Below are 16,568 nucleotides of genomic sequence, written 5' to 3' on the forward strand. Positions count from 1 at the left end.
CCCGGTATAAACGCGGCCGGACGCGCCGGGCACCGGCTGCTGCAGACGCGACGCGACGGTGAGTGCGGCGGCAGCGGCGGCGCGGGAGGGGGCGGCCGCGGGGGAGGGAGGTGATGGTGGTGATGGTGGTGGTGATGATGGTGGTGATGATGATGATGATGGTGGCGGCGGCGGCGGCAGCAGCGGCCCCGGCCCTGCTTTGGGGGTGTCACCGGCGGCCGCGGGTGCCCGGCCGGGCTCGGAGGGGTCCCGGTGGTCGCGTCCCCGGCGCGGGGAAGGGAGGGGGGGAGCGGGGCCGCTCTTGGTGCCCGGGCCGGGGGCGGCGGCATTGGGCCGGTGGGCGCTCAGGAGCCCCCGGTTCTCCCCTGACGCGGGCCGGGCCGCGCTCGCCCTCCGGCGGTTGCGGGGCGCGGTGCGGGGCGATGCCCCCGGCGCATCCCCCGGCGTGTCCCTGCCCTGGCGGCCCCGCTCCGGCCCCCGCCGCCGCATCCCGGCCCCGGCGCGTTTCCCGGGCGGGGGTCTCGGGGGGACAGCGGCCGCCGGCTCCATCCTCCCCGCGTGGGCGCTGCCGCCCCTCCCGCTCCCCAAACTGGTGCAACTGGTCCTGGGTGTCGCTGGCGAGGGCGCGTGTGTGTCCCCGGGAGCGGCTTCATCACCCGCCCGGGTGCGGGTGTCGGGCATCTGCGTCACCTCTCGCCCAAGGTTTGGGGGTGTCCCCTGGGGTGCAGAAGCCCTGACGCTTTGGTGAGGCTGCTGGGAGCTGTGTCAGCCGCCGGGGAGGGGACGGTGACCCTGCCCTGCCCGGCTCGGCTCCGGGAGTCTGCCCCCGTGAGTCAGGGCAGAGCTGTTATCGGGGAGCTCCGGGGGGCGGCCGCGCCGTGGGGGTGGCGTGAGGATGAGGACGGCGCCTGACGCACGCAGGAAGGGCTGCAGGGAGGCTGCTCGGGGTGTTGGAACGTGTCCCCCGCCTGCTACCTGCCAGGGCTTGCCTGGACATGCTGGGACTTGCCCTGCAGTGAGCTCACCCGGCTCGTGTGCCAGCACATCGGAAGGCCGAGCTCTATTTTTAGTCGGGGATGGTCAGTGTGTGCCGGGGCTGGGCTGGGCTGGGGCAGGGCAGAGGGTTGGGGGTCCCAGGCTGGAGGGTCCCCGGCAGCCCAGCAGGAGGAGCTGCTGCTGTGAGGGGCTGGGTGGGGATGGAGATGTTCCCGTCCCTGGGGCGATGCAGCTCTGGGGGTCTGTTGTGTTCTCAGCTTCGGGGGTCCTGGGCTGGGTGGGCAACGAGAGAGCTGCACAGAGCAGCTGTATTTTGTTCCTGTGACTCTGGTCTGAGTGAGCAGAGCTGTCCAGAGCCTCTGAAAACCACCAGCTCCCAGGGCATCGTTGGCTTTGCTCTGCTTTGGGGGCTCCTCCCCAGCACGGGCAGCGCGGGGGGTGTCAGCCCTGGCTTGGGGGAGGCTGCTCAGGGAAAGGTTTTGCCTCTGGCTGAAGGCTGAGGCCTTTGGCATCCACTGAAAAGAAGATCCCAAACAAGTGGGTCTTGTCTGCAGTGACCCAGCAGATCCCTGCAGAGGGGGTGGGTGACAGTGGCCAAGCTGTGGTGTGTTCTTGCAGTTGCCTGGAAGGTTTCCTGGCCATAGGACCTTGGCTCTTGAGATGAAGAATGCAGCCAGGAAACACCCTGTTGCTTCACTTGCCCAAGTGCCAGCCTGGGCTGTGCCTGGGTGGGGTGGGAGGGCAGGGGGCTGTGGATGGAGCTGGTGGCAACAGCGAGGCGCTGGATGCTCAGCCCCAGAGGGGATGGACCTGCTGCAGGAGGAATGGGCACTGTCAGCATCTGCACCTTCCCTGTCCTCCTGCATCACACCAGGCTGGGTTTGACCTCAGGCAGGCTCGAGCCTCTGCCCAAGGCACCACTAAAACCCCAGTGTATGAGTCCAGGAGGAGTGCTGGCAGATGGAGATCTGCTCTGAGCTGCCTCCTTGTAGAGCCCAACCCAGCCTATCCCACCTTGGCTGCCCTGTGCCTTGCTCTGCTGGCAAACGTGCCAGCCCTTGGGCTGGTTTGGAGCTTGCCCAGCACCCCAGTAACTTGCTCTGCTCTCCTCCCAGCTGCCACCATGCCTCTGTCTCAGAGCAGGGCTGGGCAGATGCCATGCAGCAGCAAGGTGTGCAGGAACCTCTTTGGCCCTGTGGACCACCACCAGCTCCAGAATGACTTTGAGGACCTGCTGAGGCAACACCTGGAAGAAGCTCAGCAGCGCTGGAACTTCAACTTTGAGACAGAGACTCCCTTGGAAGGACACTTCAAGTGGGAGAGGGTCTTCCTGGCCAAGCAGTCGCCCCAGGAGGTCCCCAGCCTGACCAAGGCCACCAGCAGTGAGAGCAGGAGCCCCTTGGTCCACAAGGTCCCCTCCAAGGACCATCCTGGTGGGCTTTGCCCTGGGGGATCGCAGCAGAGCTCGGAGGGTTGCAGGGCTGGTTCCCCACAGAGCCTGAAACGTGGGCAGACCGTGGTCAAAGGTGAGTGCTGGAGGGTTGGTGGCATTGCTGGTGTCAGGGCTCTCCTGGTAGGGGCAGAGGGAGGGGATTTGGGTGCAAGAGCCCTGCCTGGCTCCTGGGCATGAGACCAGCCTCTGTGCATCTCTGCTGGGGCAGCTCAGCCCATCTTCCAAGGGGAACAGGCCCAGGCTGGGTGTCAGTTGCTGGGGCTGGGCAGGGGGCTTGCACTGGGCTTCTGGGTTTTACAGCTGAAGGTCTCAAAATAGCTCCTCACCTTCAGTTCCTGTGGCCTGAGCCTGTCCTTCAAGGTCAGGCCTTGGAGGGGAGATGCAGGTGAGACTCAGCAGAGGAGACAGTGGAGACCTCCAGGCTGCTCCCTCGGGGAGCTGTGGCTGGGTGGCTCAGACAGAGCCCACCTGGGCTGGCTTTTGGGGTGCTTCCCTAGGGACACTTCCCTCTTCCTGCCCCACTTCTCCCAGCAGGCTGGAGGCACTTCCCAACCCTCTCTTTCTGCCCTCCAGACTTCTACAGCTGCAAGAGGAGGACGCTCCCTGCCGAGCCCAAGCCCCCAGCCCGCGACGGGGCCCCGGCTGCTGAGGACAGCTGCTGATGCTGACGTGTCCTGGGGGTGTCTGTGGCTCCTTCCCCCACCCTGTACCGTGTAAACTGTCTGTAGGAAGTGATGTAGAGTCTGTAGTTCCCTATTTATGAGTCACTCTGGGGTCCTGAGGGACCTGCTCCACGTGCAATGTTGAGGAGTAGCCCACGTTGAGGCTTCGCAGCCCCACGGAGGGGATGGAGAAGGACTGAAAGGGGTCTGGTGTCCAGAATCCTCATGGTGCTGGGGCCAAGCATTGTCCTTGCCCCATCCTGCTGTCCAGTCCTGATGCCTGGCCACAGAGGACACGTGTGTCCCAGCCTCCTGATGCCACCAGATGGCCTTAAGAGTCAGCACCAGGCTGAGGACACCCTGGTTCCTGCCATGTGGTGGTGGCCCTTTTCCCAGCAGGATGGGTGCAGGGGTGCCAAGCCCTTGTCCCTGCAGAGTGCCACAGGGGCTGCCTGGGAGGAAAAGCTGCTCCCTGCAGCCCTTCCCTGGGCTGACTCACGGGGCTGTCACCCCTCAGACAGGCTGCACACGGGGACAGACCCGCTGCCCGTCCCAGCACTCGGCTCATGGTGGCACCAGCGCTGCCCAGGAGGCTTTGGGCTTCCCTGGACCCTGCTGGGGCCCCTCACTGCCTGACCTGGCTGTTGGTTCCCTGGTTCCTGCCTCCTTCAGACACTGAGCAGCCTGGGGAGCTGCCTGTGCTGGGCTGCTCCAGGGCAGGAATCACCACCCTGCTCACCACCAAGGATGACACCAACAGAAGGAATTGTAGCTGCTTTTTTCCCTCCTGGACTCTTTCCCCTTTGGGGCTGAGGAGAGAGAGAGAGAACCTGCACTTGGCTCTGCAGAGAGAGCAGCTTTGGTCACCCCAGAGCCAGGGCTGTCCTGTCCCAGGGCTCAGGTGAGTCCAGCTCTCAGCACTGTCAGGTCTCAGCACTTTGGTGGGGTTCATCTCCTGCTCTGCTGGATTTGGACTCTGGAAACTGGTGCAAGTTGTTTCCAGGCAGAAAAGGGCTGTGCTGGGCTCAGCCTCCCACCTTGCACCATGATGCACTTTGCTGCCAGTGGAGCTGGCCAGCTCCCAGCACTAAATCCTTATTTATATGAGAAGGAAAATGCCTGTTGAGTGTGGGGGGAAGGGGAAACACCTGATTGTCTCTCAATGTTACCTCTGAATAAATGCTTGTGTGAGGGAATGGCTGGCTGTGGGTCAATGGGAATGGCTGTGCTGGGGGGTCTGGCTGGGGCCAGGAGGGATATTCAGCATCCTCATGGAAAGCAAAGGCAGCAGCCAGCTGTGTGTGTGCAGCAGCAACAGCCCCAGGGGCTGTGGGGAGGGTGACACAGGTGAGCTCAGAGGTGGTTTTTGTGAGCTGAGCACCTCAGCCTGGCCCTGAGATCACTTCAATCCAGGGAAACCTGCAGCAGCTTTGCTGGGCGAGCAGAGCAGAACCAGCTGAGCTCTGAATTCAGCCTTCAAATGCCCAGGTTGCAGCTGAGCTGGCTCCTGCTTCCTTAGGCTACGTGGCAGAGGAGCAGGGCTGGGGCTGGGTGTGATGGGGCTGGGGCTGGGTGTGATGGGGCTGGGCACAGACACTTCCCAGCAAATGATTTAACTGGTGTGGATGGGGAGAGATGGGCAGAGCACCAGCAGCCACCCCCAGCTCCTGCCCTGGGGGCCTGGGCTCAGCCTCTGCAGTCACCAGGGGATGGTAATTCCAGTTACAACTGAGAGATAACAGCTGGTGCTTCCCCTGGTTGTAATTTCAGTCTCTGGCTTGGGATCTTCTCCCATTTTGCAGTTAAAAGTGGGGCAAAAATCACAGAATCCCAGGTTGGTGGGGGCTGGAAGGGCCCTGCAGAGCTGCTCCAGCAGGTTCCCCTGGCTCAGGGGCACAGGAACGTGTCCAGGTGGGGCTGGAAACCTCCTGAGCAGGAGCCTCCACACCCTCCCTGGGCAGCCTGTGCCAGGGTCCCTCACCTCAGCACTTTCTCCTTGTGTTTAAGAGGAACTTTGTGTGTCCCAGCTGATGCTGGGGTCTGTTCTGCCTGTTCCCATCCGAGGGGTCACTTCACAGTTTATTTGGACTCCTGAAGGTTTTGCTGTTTCTCTGGTGCCCTTCCCCTGCCCCAAATCCCAGCCCCCTGCAGGTGGGGAGAGGAGAGGCTGCTCCCCATGCAGCAGCAGAGCTTTGCCCTGGGATGGGCTCTGGGGGATGCTGCCCGCTGCAGCCGTTGCACAGGAAGCGTGTGACGGCGGCCGCTGCGTCACCCCACGACCGAAAGGCGCCTGCAGGCAGAGGCTGAGAGCTCAGGCACGGGGCAGAGCGGCTGCCCCAGCACAGGAGCTGCAGCCCCCCTGGCCCAGGGAGCCTGGCTGCCCCCTGCACCCCCAAACTGAGCATCAGCAGGAGGGGGAGGGAAGGTAAGCTTTGCATCACCTGAAAACGTGGGGAAGCCAGGGAAGGGAGGGGGGTTCTCACTGCTGGGGAGCTGGGAGCTGGGTTCTGGCTGCCTTGGGGGGCTGCAGCCTCTGGTGAGGCCGTTTTCTGGCTGGGAGCAGGTTTGGAGGGGGTTCAGGTCACCAATTGGTGATGGTGAGAGGTGCCTCTGCTCAGTTCCCATCCTGGGTCTGTGCCTCTGGTGTGTGCTCGGCTCAGCTCAGCTCACGGGGCTGGGGCAGGTAACTGGGGGCTGCCCCACACCTTAAACAGCCCCAGCTGCCCCCCAGAGCTCCTGCTGCTGCTGCCTGGGAGCACCACACCAGTCCCTGGCTCTGTCTCTGCCTCTCTGGGTGTCCCGTGGGGCTCCAGTGGCTCCTCAGCCGCCTCCCGTTCCCCGTGGTGCTGCCAGACAGGGCTCGTGGCTCTTGTGCTGGAGGGGGATGGTTTGGGGGCCCGTTCCCACGTTTCTGCTGCACCCCAGGATCGAGAAGAGTTGCTGTTGACACTGAAAAAGGACAAGACAGAGGGGCAGGAGCCAGGGAGAGGCCAGGGACGGGTGGTCGGGCTGTGGCGGCTCAAGTGTGGCCCCGGGTCCCTCTGCCCATGGCTGTGGCTTTGCCAGGGTGGCACAGCGGTGATGCCACCCACCCATGCAGGATGAGGCCCCAGGAGAGGTGTGACGAAAACCTCCCGGAGGTGACTCAACTCGGGGCTGTGAAAGCCGGGGGAGGAGCTCTGAAAGCTGCTGCTGAGCTGTGAGACAGCGGCTGGAACCAGCACGGGCTGCCCAGAGCTGCAGCATCCCCTGGCTGCTCCCACCCGCCCTGTGCCCTGTGCCCTGCACAGCCCGGGCTCAGCTCTGGGGTGGGACCTTGGCCAGTGGCCATGGGGGGCTGGGCTGGAGCTGAGGGGTGCTGGGCTGGGAGCTGGGGGTGCTGAGCTGGGCTGGCCAGGGGGTGCTGAGCTGTGCTGGTAGCTGGGTGAGTGGCTGTTGCTGGCTGTGGGTCGAGGCTGGGTTTGCCCCGTGTGATCACTGATAGGAGCCTCTTCCTCTGCCCAAACCTGGGGCCCGTTGCAACAGCCAAAATGACTTTTCAGCTCGGTCCCATTGCACCAGAGCAAAGGTCTGCACCGAGCAGACACTCAGCTGAGGCTCAGCACCGAGCAGACACTCAGCTGAGGCTCAGCACCCTTCTCCTCAGAGGCCTAAGCCTGGAGCCATGGCCGAGCGCCGGGCGGCTGCCAAGAGCCGGCGTTTGGGATCCAGCCGGCGCAAGCAGCTGCCTGGGGACCATGGCGAGGCTCCAGCAGCATCCCCCAGCTCCAGTGAGGCTCCAGCAGCATCCCCCAGCTCCAGTGAGGCTCCAGCAGCAGCCCCCAGCCCCAGCAAAGCCCCAGCAGCAGCCCCCAGCCCCGGGGAGGAGCTGCCAAGGGCACCCCGAGCAGTGCAGGGGGCGCAGGAGTCCTGCGGGGAGCAGCACCAGGAGCAGCACCAGGAGCAGCACCAGGAGCAGCGGCGGTTCCTGACCGGCTCAGACACGCAGGTGAGGGCTGGGGATGGCCTCTGGGGTCACAGGCTGCTGGGGGGCTGGAGGCTGGACGGTGGGGAGGTTTTCCCTCTGATTTGCTCTGTGGTCAGGAGCTGCAGGGGGAAGGTTTGCCGTGCAGCAGGGAGGAGCTGGAGCTGGGGCTGGATGCTGCAGGCACCGGGCAGTCAGAAGTGGAGGAGTTCACTGCAGGGCTCTGTAAGTGCACACTGACTCCAGGCAGCCTGAGCTGCTCCTGGGCACGGCCTCGTTGCTTTCCCAGGGGCGCCTGAAGTGCTCCCCTTGCTTCACGGCACGTGATGGCTCACAAAGTGTCCCCATGGCCGGGCCTGAGCCCACGGCTCGCTGCATGAGGGGTCCTACAGTGCTGAAGCACCTCCTGAGCCGCCCTGGCTGGGCACTGAGGGCTCGGGGTGTCTCCTCAGCACAGTCCCTGGGCTCCCAAGCAGCTGCCCGGGAGCAGCGCCGGCGCAAAACGGCGTCTCGGAGGCTGCGGCTGCTCCTCCCCAGCGCGGCCACGCGGGACGCACACGGCGAGGAGAGGAGACACCTCGCTGCCTTCATGGACCAGCTGGGCACAGACAGCGTCTCTGGAGAGTAAGGCAGCCCGGGCAGCACCCAGGGGTGTCCTGCAGGGTGGGATACAGGGGCTTGGGGCAGGAGGTCCCCGTGTAGGCAGAGCCCAGAGGTGTCTCAGAGGAGCCTGAGGCCCGAGCAGGGGACGGGGTCACCCCACCTCACCGGCCCCCCAGGACTGGTGTGAGATGAATGACCCGAGAGCCCAGGCTGGCCTGGCCTTGGGGGTTCTGGGGATGCTCCCCACGGAACACCCCTCTCCCTGCAGACAGGAGATGTGGCAGCTCTGGCTGAAACTCCGGCAGGACGAGCCCCAGCTCCCGGGCAACCCGGAGGCCTCTGTGGCCAAGACGAGGCACCGCATCCAAGAAGCCAGGAGCAAGAAAGAAGCTTTGGAGGTGGCCCTGATGAAGTGAGTGCCCCCAGAGCAATGGGGAGGGTTGGGACTGGGAAGGACGGGGCAGGGACGGAGCTCAGGACACGCACCCGAGGAGGGAGAAGTCTGAGCGCTCTGAGCGTCTCCATCGGCGGCTGGAGCAGCGGTTTCACGGGGGGGTTTGGGGTTGGGCTCCCTCTACAGTCACTCGGGCTGCTGGATGAGTGAAGCCCTTTGGGTGAACCCGGCTGCAGCCCGCAGGTCCTGTGGGCACCGTGGGGTCCCTGCAGCAGGGTCTGAGCACCCCCTGGCCCCGCCGCCCCCGGCCGGCGCGTGGCTGAGCACGAGGAGCTGCAGCCGCTCTGCCAGGCCCTGCAGCGGCAGAGTCAGCAGGAGCAGCAGCGGCTGGAGCGGGAGGTGGGTCACCATCTGCTCCTCTCTCCTCGCCCCAAGCCTGGGAGGGGGCCCAGCACCCCGTGGCAGCTCGCGGGGCCGGGGGGCGCTGAGGTCCTTGTTGTGGCGGCGGCCGCACGGGCTGGAGCTGCGGCGGGCGCTGGCTGCCAGCGAGGGTGAGGCGTGGCGCCTGGCCAGGGCACAGGCAGAGGTGAGCCCACCCCAGCCCCTGCTCCTGCTCCCTGCCCCTGCCTGTGGGGTCTCTGGGACGGGCCTGGAGCAGCAGCACGGTGTCATGGGCCCGACCTCGGCCTGTCCCCGGCCCTTGCCCCGTGGTTGTCGCGCAGGACTCCGTGGTCTCTCCTTTGCCACCCTCCTCCCCACGCACGGAGCCGTTTCCCTCAGGGGCAGGGCTCAGCCCCGGGTGTGGAGCTGGGTTTCCCCCCTCCTTGGCAGGGGGTGACCGTGCCGCTGCCCCCTGCAGCTGGAGCCTCGGTGCCGCAGCCCGCGCAGCGCCCAGCGAGCCGCCAGCAGCGAGAGCCGGCAGCTGCGGCACAGCAACCGGCAGCTGGAGCGTCTGCAGCGCCTGCAGCTGCAGCACACCCACGGGCTGCTGCATGCAGACAGGGCTGCAGGGGTGCAGCAGCAGGCAGAGCAGCCCAGGTGAGAGCCTGGCCAGGCCCAGCCCGCTGGGCACACGGCCCCCACCAGCCGTTCACCCTGCGTCCTCCTGGAATGAGCGGGATGGGGCTCAGCCAGTGCTGTGCCTCAGGGGCCTCCACAGTGCAGATCCCTCGTGGCTTGGTGTGAAAAGCACGAGAAACAAAGGCAGGAGCACCAGCAGCATCACAGAGCAGTCCCTGCAGGGCAGTGCCAGCGGGCACGGGGATGGCCTTCACCCAGAGGGCTCGAGCAGGATGGATCCGAGGGCTGTGGGTTTTACTGCCCTGCTCCAGTCCCTCTGGGGCTGGGGACAACCCTGGGGCAGGGATGGATGTGGTGAAGGGGATGCAGCTGCCAGTTTGACCCCTGTGCTGTCTTTGCAGGGATGGAGCAGTGGCAGAGCCTGTCGAGATGCCAGTGTCCCCACAGGTACTTGGGGTGGGTGTGCAGGGAGGGGACAGGGACAGGCTGCCCCTGCTCCAGAGCATCCTGCTGTTTGCTTTGGCACTGCCAGGGAGCCCAAAAGCACAGGGGGTGCCTCTGTAGCAGAGGCAGAGCCTCACCAAACAGCTTTCTCAGGCTGGTGCTGCACACATCCCTGGGAAGGGAGGAGGGAGCAGCACCTTAGCTGTGGTACCCCCAAGATTTTTGGGTGGGTACATCTGGTGCTGCAGAGCTCAGCATCGTTTCAGGTGGACACTGAGCACTTTTCTGTCTCCTCTTCCCACCCTGTTTGCTGCAGAGGAGTCTGGAGGACAGTGAGAAGCATCCCTTGGAGTCACAGAGCAGCAAGCCCAGAGCCAAGAGCACCCACCAAGTGTAAGGGGTCCTGGGCCTGTCCCCCAGCACTGATCCTTCACTGCTCCTGTCCCACCCCTGTGTGTCACCCAGAGATCAGCTTTGCCCAGCTCCTCGCCCTGCAGCCCGTCCTTGGCTCGGGCACTCGCAGCCCTGCCCACGGGCCGTGGTTCCATCCCCACGATCGTGGAGCCTGGGAAGAGGCACAGTCAGTCACCAGGCGGGACACAGCCCGTGTCTCTGGCTGGGCAGCCCCCTCCCCTGTCCCCGTGGCTGCCTGTGGGAGCCTCCAGCACCCCCCGAGGGTAAACAGCGACAGGACAGGGGAGGGTGGGCTGAGGGGTAGATCAGAGCCCCTGGTGCAGCTCCAGGGGGGTGGGAGCGAGATGGAGCCAACCTGGGGCCTGACTCTCCCAACTTTCTGCCCTCTCAGGGTCTGGGAAAGGCTGCCAGCAGAAGCCCCGCTGAGAGTGAGCTCTGTGGACGAGGAGCCCTTCCCAGAGTGTCTGCAAGAGGAACGTTTCTCTGCCCAAAGCTCTTTGCTAAGAGAGATGAGTGATGCAATCGCAGCTCTGAGCACACAGCTGAAGCCACAGGCTCTGGCTGCACTCCCTGCGCTGGCAGGCGCTGCCCAGCACCTCCAGGATGCTGCTGAGCCCCAAAACGGGCTGCAGGCAGCTGCAGCCCACGGCACAACCCCCGGGGTCCTGCCAGACACCCTCCCCAGCTCTGTCTGTCCCCAGCTGTTGGAAGGAGACCTGGAGGAGGGACTGGCTGCAGCTGAGCTCCGAGCTCCAGACGTGACACAGGCTGGTGCGTCCGTGGGAGCCCAGGAGCCAGGGCCAGAGCAGGGCCAGAGCCCACAGGAGGTGCAGAGGGTGTTGTTCCTGCAGGAAAAGGGCACTGGTGTGGAGCAGCTGGTGCTAAAAGTGGCTGAGCATCTGCAGGGAGCATCAGGAGAGATGCTGGAGGCAGCAGAGCAGGAGCTGATGGAGGTGGAGAGAGGGGGATGGATGAAGGAAAGAACAGGTTGGGGAAAAGCACAGTCCCCAGGAGAAGCTGAGGAAGGGGCAGTAAGCCAGGGAGGAAAGCTGGAGGCAGGTCTGGGGCCAGCTGAAGTTGGGGAGGCAGGTCCAGCAGCAGGATGGCAGCTTGGCCTGGCTGAGGCTCCAGAGCACCCACAGCCCTGGGGAGAGGAAAACCCATCATTGGAGCCCTCCAAGAAACATGACCTAAAGCCAGGGGAGGCTCTGCAGCCAGAGCCACCATCCCAGGACAAAGTGTCCCAGGGGGATAGTGTCCTGCCTGGGGGGACAGGGGCTCCCAGCCCTGGGGTGCTGCAGGAGCAGTGTGTGAGGGGCCAGCCCCAGGCAGAGCCCTGTGGGGCAGATGTGGCTCAGCACAGGGGGAGCAGCAGGGCTGGGGCTGAGGAGGGGGAGCTGGGGGTAACACAGCCTGAGGAGGCCAAGGCACAGCTGTGGGGGACTGCAGGGCTGGGGGGTGCAGAGGTGCTGGGGGCAGCTGTGCCCCTGGGTAAGGGGCAGGGAGTGGGGACAGACAGGCAGGTGCTGCAGGCTCAGAGCAGCAATGCCAACAGGCAGCTGCCCACAGGGGTACAGGCACTGCAAGAGGGGGACAAACCAGAGCTAGGGCTGGGGCAAGAGATGGGGGCTGCTGCAGAGCGTGGGGAAGGTTCTTCCCCAGCAGAAACACCTGGGGGGAGACCAGACCCGGGTGGGCTGTTCCCCATTGCTCAGGCACTGCAGGCAGAGGACTGCCAGGCACACAGGCAGCTGTGGGAGGGCACCAGCCCTGAGGTGGAGGAGCTCAAATTGACCCCAGGAGGGAGCACAGAGGCAGATCTGCAGCTCCTGAGTGAGGTCAGCTCCCTGGTTGTAGATCAGGGAGGGAGTGTGGCTCCAGATCTGCAGCCCCTGGGTCAGGTGGATAAAGCAGAGTCAGTGGAAATGGAGGCAGAGGATGCCCAGGCAGACAGGCAGCTGTGTGTGGGTGCCAGCCCAGAAACCTCATGGGAAGGGGACACTGGAACAGCTGTTCAGCTTGAGCAGGAGGCTGAGGATGGGGCACAAGGGCAGGGTGAGCACCGGCTGCCTCAGGAGCCTTTGCTTGATCCTCAGGGAGCAGGAGTTGGGCAGGGAGAGGAGGCTGGTGCAGACCTGGAACCACAGGTGGAGGCCAAAAGCCTGGATACAGTGGGGGACCAGGGCACTGATGCTGATGTGCACCTCCTGGCAGAGGTGGAGGAGCACAAATCAGTCTCAGGAGGGAGCACAGAGGCAGATCTGCAGCTCCTGGGTGCAGCTGGGATGTGGGAAGGGGAGCAGAGGCAGACTCCTGTTTCAGAGGCAGGTGTGTGTGCAGGTCCCAGCACAGAGCTGTGGGAGGGGGCTGCTGGTGCACACGTGTCCTCTCCAGCTGAGGCTGCTTCACACTCTGAGCAAGCCACTGCTGAGGGGCCTGGTCTGGAGTCAAAGCTGGGAGCACTTGCTGGGTCTGATGGGCAGGTCCTGGAGGACACACAGACCCTGGAATCAGCACAGGGGGAGAGAGAAGCTGCAGAGGAGAGGCCTTGGGACAGTCCTGAAGGTCTGGAAGTGGAGGCAGGGGTGAGGAGCTCAGTGGAAGGTCAGTGTCCAGGGCTGAAGCAGGGCCATGGTGCTGGTGTGTCTGCACCAGCTGCTGCAGGCTCTGAGGTGCTGTTACAAATCAGGAGGCTGCAGCTGGAGCCCATGATGCAGGAGGGTGTTCTCATTCCAGATGTGTGGCGGCTAGGAGCCTCAGGACAGGCAGCCCAAAGGGAGCTCCAGGAGCAGGTCTCAGCACAGGCACATAAGGTGAGGCTTCCTGCTGCCTCCCAGCAGCCTGATGAGCCACCACATCCCATGGGAACAGAGCAAGGAGCTGCCAGCTCTGCTGAGCCCCCAAAGCAAGAGATGCCACCAAGAGCAGCCCTTCAGGCGAGGGCCCAACGGGAGGAAGACTCTGGGAAGGATCAGTTGGGAGACCTCAGAGGCAGCTCCCTGGGGGATGCAGCCAACAGCAGCACGAAGCCTCAAGGGCAGCTCTTGGGAGAGCAGAGTGAAGCCCTCAGTGCTGGTCACCAGGAGAAGCAGCAAGAGTTTGGGTGGCAAACAAAGCAGGACGGTGAGCCCAGCCCAGGAGAGCCAGGGGCTGTGGCTGCAGGGGGGGCAGGAGCTGCCCCAGGGGGTTGTCCTGAAGCCTGCCTGGACCCAGACCACCTCTACAACGTTCTGTTCATCGGGGACTCCCATGTGGGCAAAACGTCCTTCCTGTACCGGCTGCACGCCAACAGCTTCAACCCCAACCTCACAGCCACAGTAGGTAGGTCTCCTCCAGCTCCTCTCCAGCATCCCCTTTGGATTTGCAGTTGCCTTCCCTCCTCCCCACAGGCTGCTCACGAGGGTTCCCTGTGTGTTATGTCTCGTGCCAGGGGTGCTGTAGAACCCATCACAAGGACCAAACGGGACCCACAGCTTCACACCTGGATGCTCCTGAGCAGGCAGCACTGCTGCTCCTTGCCTGATCTAGGGCACTAACACAAATGGCCCCAGTGCTTTTCTCTCTGTTTTGCCTCTCAGCTGTATTCTTGTCTCTCAACCAGCCTGGTTTTACTCATCATGAGCTTAGAGACCTTCACAAAGCCCAGCCATTAAAGCTCCAAAAGCAGGAGGTTGGCTTGGGACCAGCCTGCAGCCTCAGACCACAGCTGCCCCATGTGCTGCCTCACCATTCTCTGTCACAGGGGTGTGACAGAGACACACACCATCAAAATGTCCCTTTTTATGTCTCCTAGGACTGGATTATCAGGTGAAAAACATAGTTGTGGACAACAAGCACTTTGCCCTGCGCCTGTGGGACTCAGCTGGCCAGGAGAGGTGAGGTTCTGTGCTGGCTGCTTAAGATCAGCCTGGGGTTTCCTTTTTTTCTAGTAGTTTGGTGGGAATGAATGTTCCTGGCTTTGCTAAGCAAAGGAGGGGTTCACAGAGGAGGGACAGTGTGTGACCTGACCAAGTGTAACCAAGGAAGTCATTCAGATGAACATCAGCACTCGGGCTGCCTGTGCAGCCTCAGGAGAGGAGCAAAGGCTGGGGGGTGTCTTTTCTGTGGGGGTGTATTCCCTAGCTTTCTCACTAGGGTTTCAGACTGCTCCTAGGCAAAACCTCCCCAGAGTGCCCTGGTGACCGCCTGAAACACACACAGGTACCACAGCATCACCAGGCAGTTCTTCCGCAAGGCAGACGGGGTGGTGCTGATGTACGACATCACCTCAGAGAGCTCCTTCTCAGATGTGAAGTACTGGCTGAGCTGCATCCAGGTGGGTGAAGCAAGAAAACTTCATCTATCCCTGAGCCCTGGGGACTGGCAATGATCAGCACTTCCAGCATTTCAGCTGGAAAGCTGTCCAGTGGGAAAGGATCTTCAACGGTGGCTGAGCAGGAGGCAGCAGCGTGCCCAGGGGGGCAAGAAGCAAAGGGCAGCCTGGCTGGGCTCAGCACTGGGGTGGCAGCAGGAGCAGGGCTGGGATTGTCCCCCGTGCTGGGCCCTGGGGAGGCTGCAGCTCCAGGGCTGTGTCAGTGCTGGGCCCCTCACTCACTGCCACGGGGACACTGAGGGGCTGCAGCGTGGCCAGAGCCGGGCACAGAGCTGGGGAAGGGGCTGGAGCACAAGGGGCTGGGGAGGGGCTGAGGGAATGGGGGTGTTGAGCCTGGAGAAGGCTGAGGGGAGACAGGAGCTCTCTCTGACACTCCCTGACAGGAGGCTGCAGGGAGGTAAGTTCTCATTGAAGAACGTGAGGGCTCTGTTGTCCCAAATCCATGGGCGTCCTTCACGCTGCTTCAGGATGTGTGTGGACAGTGTGTCTGGCTGTGATTCAAGGTGTCCTCCTGACCTTCCCCTCTTTACCTGCCCAGGAAGGAGCAGAAGATGGAGTTGCTATTCTGCTTCTTGGGAACAAAACTGACTGCAGTGCAGAGAGACGGGTTCCTACGACGGAGGGGGAGCGTCTGGCCAAGGTGGGTGCAGGGCCCTGCTGAGAGCTGCTGCCCCCCAGCCAGCAGGGACACCACCAGCCTGGGCAGCTGCAGGAGGCTGAAAGCCCTTGCCTTACCTTTTGTGTGTCAGAGGTTGGCAAAGTGATCTCTGACCCCATCTGCTGCCCTTCCCTGCCTTGCTTCCTCCTGCCACTGCAGCACTGAGCAGTAAAACGGTTTATGGAACTAGATCTACAAATGGAACCATTTTCAGCTCTGCTTCTCTTTTCTGGTGAAGTGTTATGTACCTTCCCAGCACCACATCAATAATAAACCCACCAAGTCCCATCCTGCTCTAAAGATGCTGACATGTTAAGGTAGGACTAATCCCTTCCAGTGCAGGAGCTTGGTTAAAACAAGTTGTGTGTCCACGTTTGCTGCACTGAGCAGAGGACACTGCCTCTCGGTCTGTCAGAAGCTGCTGTTGTACTCACCTGGAAAGCTGGATTTTGCTGCCACATTTCAGTAAACAAGTTACTGAGTTGTTTCCTTGAGTCCCTCCTGTTTCCCCTTGCCCACAACTGGCCCATGGCTGTTTACTCCCATTCCAAAGCAAGAAGATGACATTTTGATCTGGGCTCTGTGTCTTCCAGGACCATCAGCTCCTGTTTTACGAATGCAGTGCTGCCTCAGGCCACAATGTCTGCGAGTCCATGGTCAGCTTAATCAGGTGAGTCCTGTGCTGAGGTTTTGCCAGCTCTCCTGGATTTCATGGTCTCCCTCCTGCTGCTTTAAGCCCAAATCCTGGTGAGACTCCACGTGCCCAAATGTCAGAGAAAGCTTGGAGCAGCATGTGCACAGCTGGGATGAGCTGGACAGAAGTGCTGTGAGATGTGCTCTGAATAGTCAGCGTTGCCAGGAGATGAATAAAACCTTTCTTGGGATGCTGCTGACTTCTCCCTGACTGAGTTCAGTTCTGTCTGTGATTTGATTCAGGTTGGCATTTTTAGCAGGGCCCCACGGTTCTAAAATCACTCTGAGATGAAAGGCTCCTAACTCCCTTCAGCCATGCTGAGCCTCCTTTACTGATGCTTGTCAAGACAAATAGCACAGCAATGCAAAATATGAGGGAAATACCTGGCTAATTTGCTTCCTTTTCTCCCAGGTTGCTCAAAGTTCATGAAGATGAATTGAAAATCAAGGCAGCAGAGGTACCAAAGCCACTCCAGAAGAAAAAGGGCTGCTGCTGGTGATGGACTCAGCCCCCACCCCCATGGTCTGAAACCACAGCAGCAACCAGAAAGGTCTCAAATTGTCCCTCAGACACCATCTCTGCAAAATCCATTGCCATCATTATTTATATGTATATTATGGCAAAGCATAACTGTATCCAGCTTCTGCTTCACAAAAACAGGGTGACAAGCTTTGTGATAACACTGGAGATCACTGTGCATGTTTCTAACTCTGGTACAGCTCAGCTTTCCAAGGACACGAGGCTTCAGAACTGCTCATGCCCATGTACGTGCACCTTTTTTCCTCTTTCCCTGTCTCACACAGCTTTGCAGTCCCTGGGCTGTTTGTAGCAGGCCCTGATGGGCAGCACTTGCAAAGCTGAGAGCTGTTGTGACTTCTGTGTGAATAAAGTCCC

General features: G+C 62.3%; 2 protein-coding genes across 2 annotated transcripts; both read left to right on the forward strand.

Moving 5' to 3' along the window:
- On the forward strand, window positions 1-4,307 carry CDKN1A (cyclin dependent kinase inhibitor 1A). Its single transcript, XM_062013673.1, has 3 exons — window positions 1-58; window positions 2,112-2,522; window positions 3,023-4,307. The coding sequence occupies exons 2-3, from the start codon at window positions 2,120-2,122 to the stop codon at window positions 3,109-3,111; spliced, it is 492 nt and encodes a 163-aa protein (XP_061869657.1). The 5' UTR covers window positions 1-58; window positions 2,112-2,119; the 3' UTR covers window positions 3,112-4,307.
- Window positions 4,308-5,480: 1,173 nt separating this feature from the next.
- On the forward strand, window positions 5,481-16,542 carry RAB44 (RAB44, member RAS oncogene family). The gene is made up of 14 exons (XM_062013275.1): window positions 5,481-5,536; window positions 6,758-7,099; window positions 7,195-7,300; window positions 7,528-7,699; window positions 7,947-8,090; window positions 9,494-9,539; window positions 9,853-9,929; window positions 10,342-10,721; window positions 12,687-13,271; window positions 13,744-13,825; window positions 14,151-14,265; window positions 14,861-14,962; window positions 15,574-15,650; window positions 16,086-16,542. The coding sequence occupies exons 2-14, from the start codon at window positions 6,776-6,778 to the stop codon at window positions 16,171-16,173; spliced, it is 2,298 nt and encodes a 765-aa protein (XP_061869259.1). The 5' UTR covers window positions 5,481-5,536; window positions 6,758-6,775; the 3' UTR covers window positions 16,174-16,542.
- Window positions 16,543-16,568: the final 26 nt, after the last annotated feature.

This window comes from Colius striatus, chromosome 22 (assembly GCF_028858725.1).
Source record: "Colius striatus isolate bColStr4 chromosome 22, bColStr4.1.hap1, whole genome shotgun sequence".
Taxonomy (NCBI): Eukaryota; Metazoa; Chordata; class Aves; order Coliiformes; family Coliidae; genus Colius; species Colius striatus.

What these genes read in the sequence shown, in the direction of transcription:
- CDKN1A (XM_062013673.1), top strand. Translation starts at nt 2,120, where the DNA reads ATGCCTCTGTCTCAGAGCAGGGCTGGGCAGATGCCATGCAGCAGCAAG. An exon ending in TGGGCAGACCGTGGTCAAAG is followed by an intron (nt 2,523 to 3,022) that starts GTGAGTGCTGGA and finishes TCTGCCCTCCAG; the next exon opens with ACTTCTACAGCTGCAAGAGG.
- RAB44 (XM_062013275.1), top strand. Translation starts at nt 6,776, where the DNA reads ATGGCCGAGCGCCGGGCGGCTGCCAAGAGCCGGCGTTTGGGATCCAGC. An exon ending in GGAGTTCACTGCAGGGCTCT is followed by an intron (nt 7,301 to 7,527) that starts GTAAGTGCACAC and finishes GTGTCTCCTCAG; the next exon opens with CACAGTCCCTGGGCTCCCAA. An exon ending in GACTCAGCTGGCCAGGAGAG is followed by an intron (nt 13,826 to 14,150) that starts GTGAGGTTCTGT and finishes AAACACACACAG; the next exon opens with GTACCACAGCATCACCAGGC.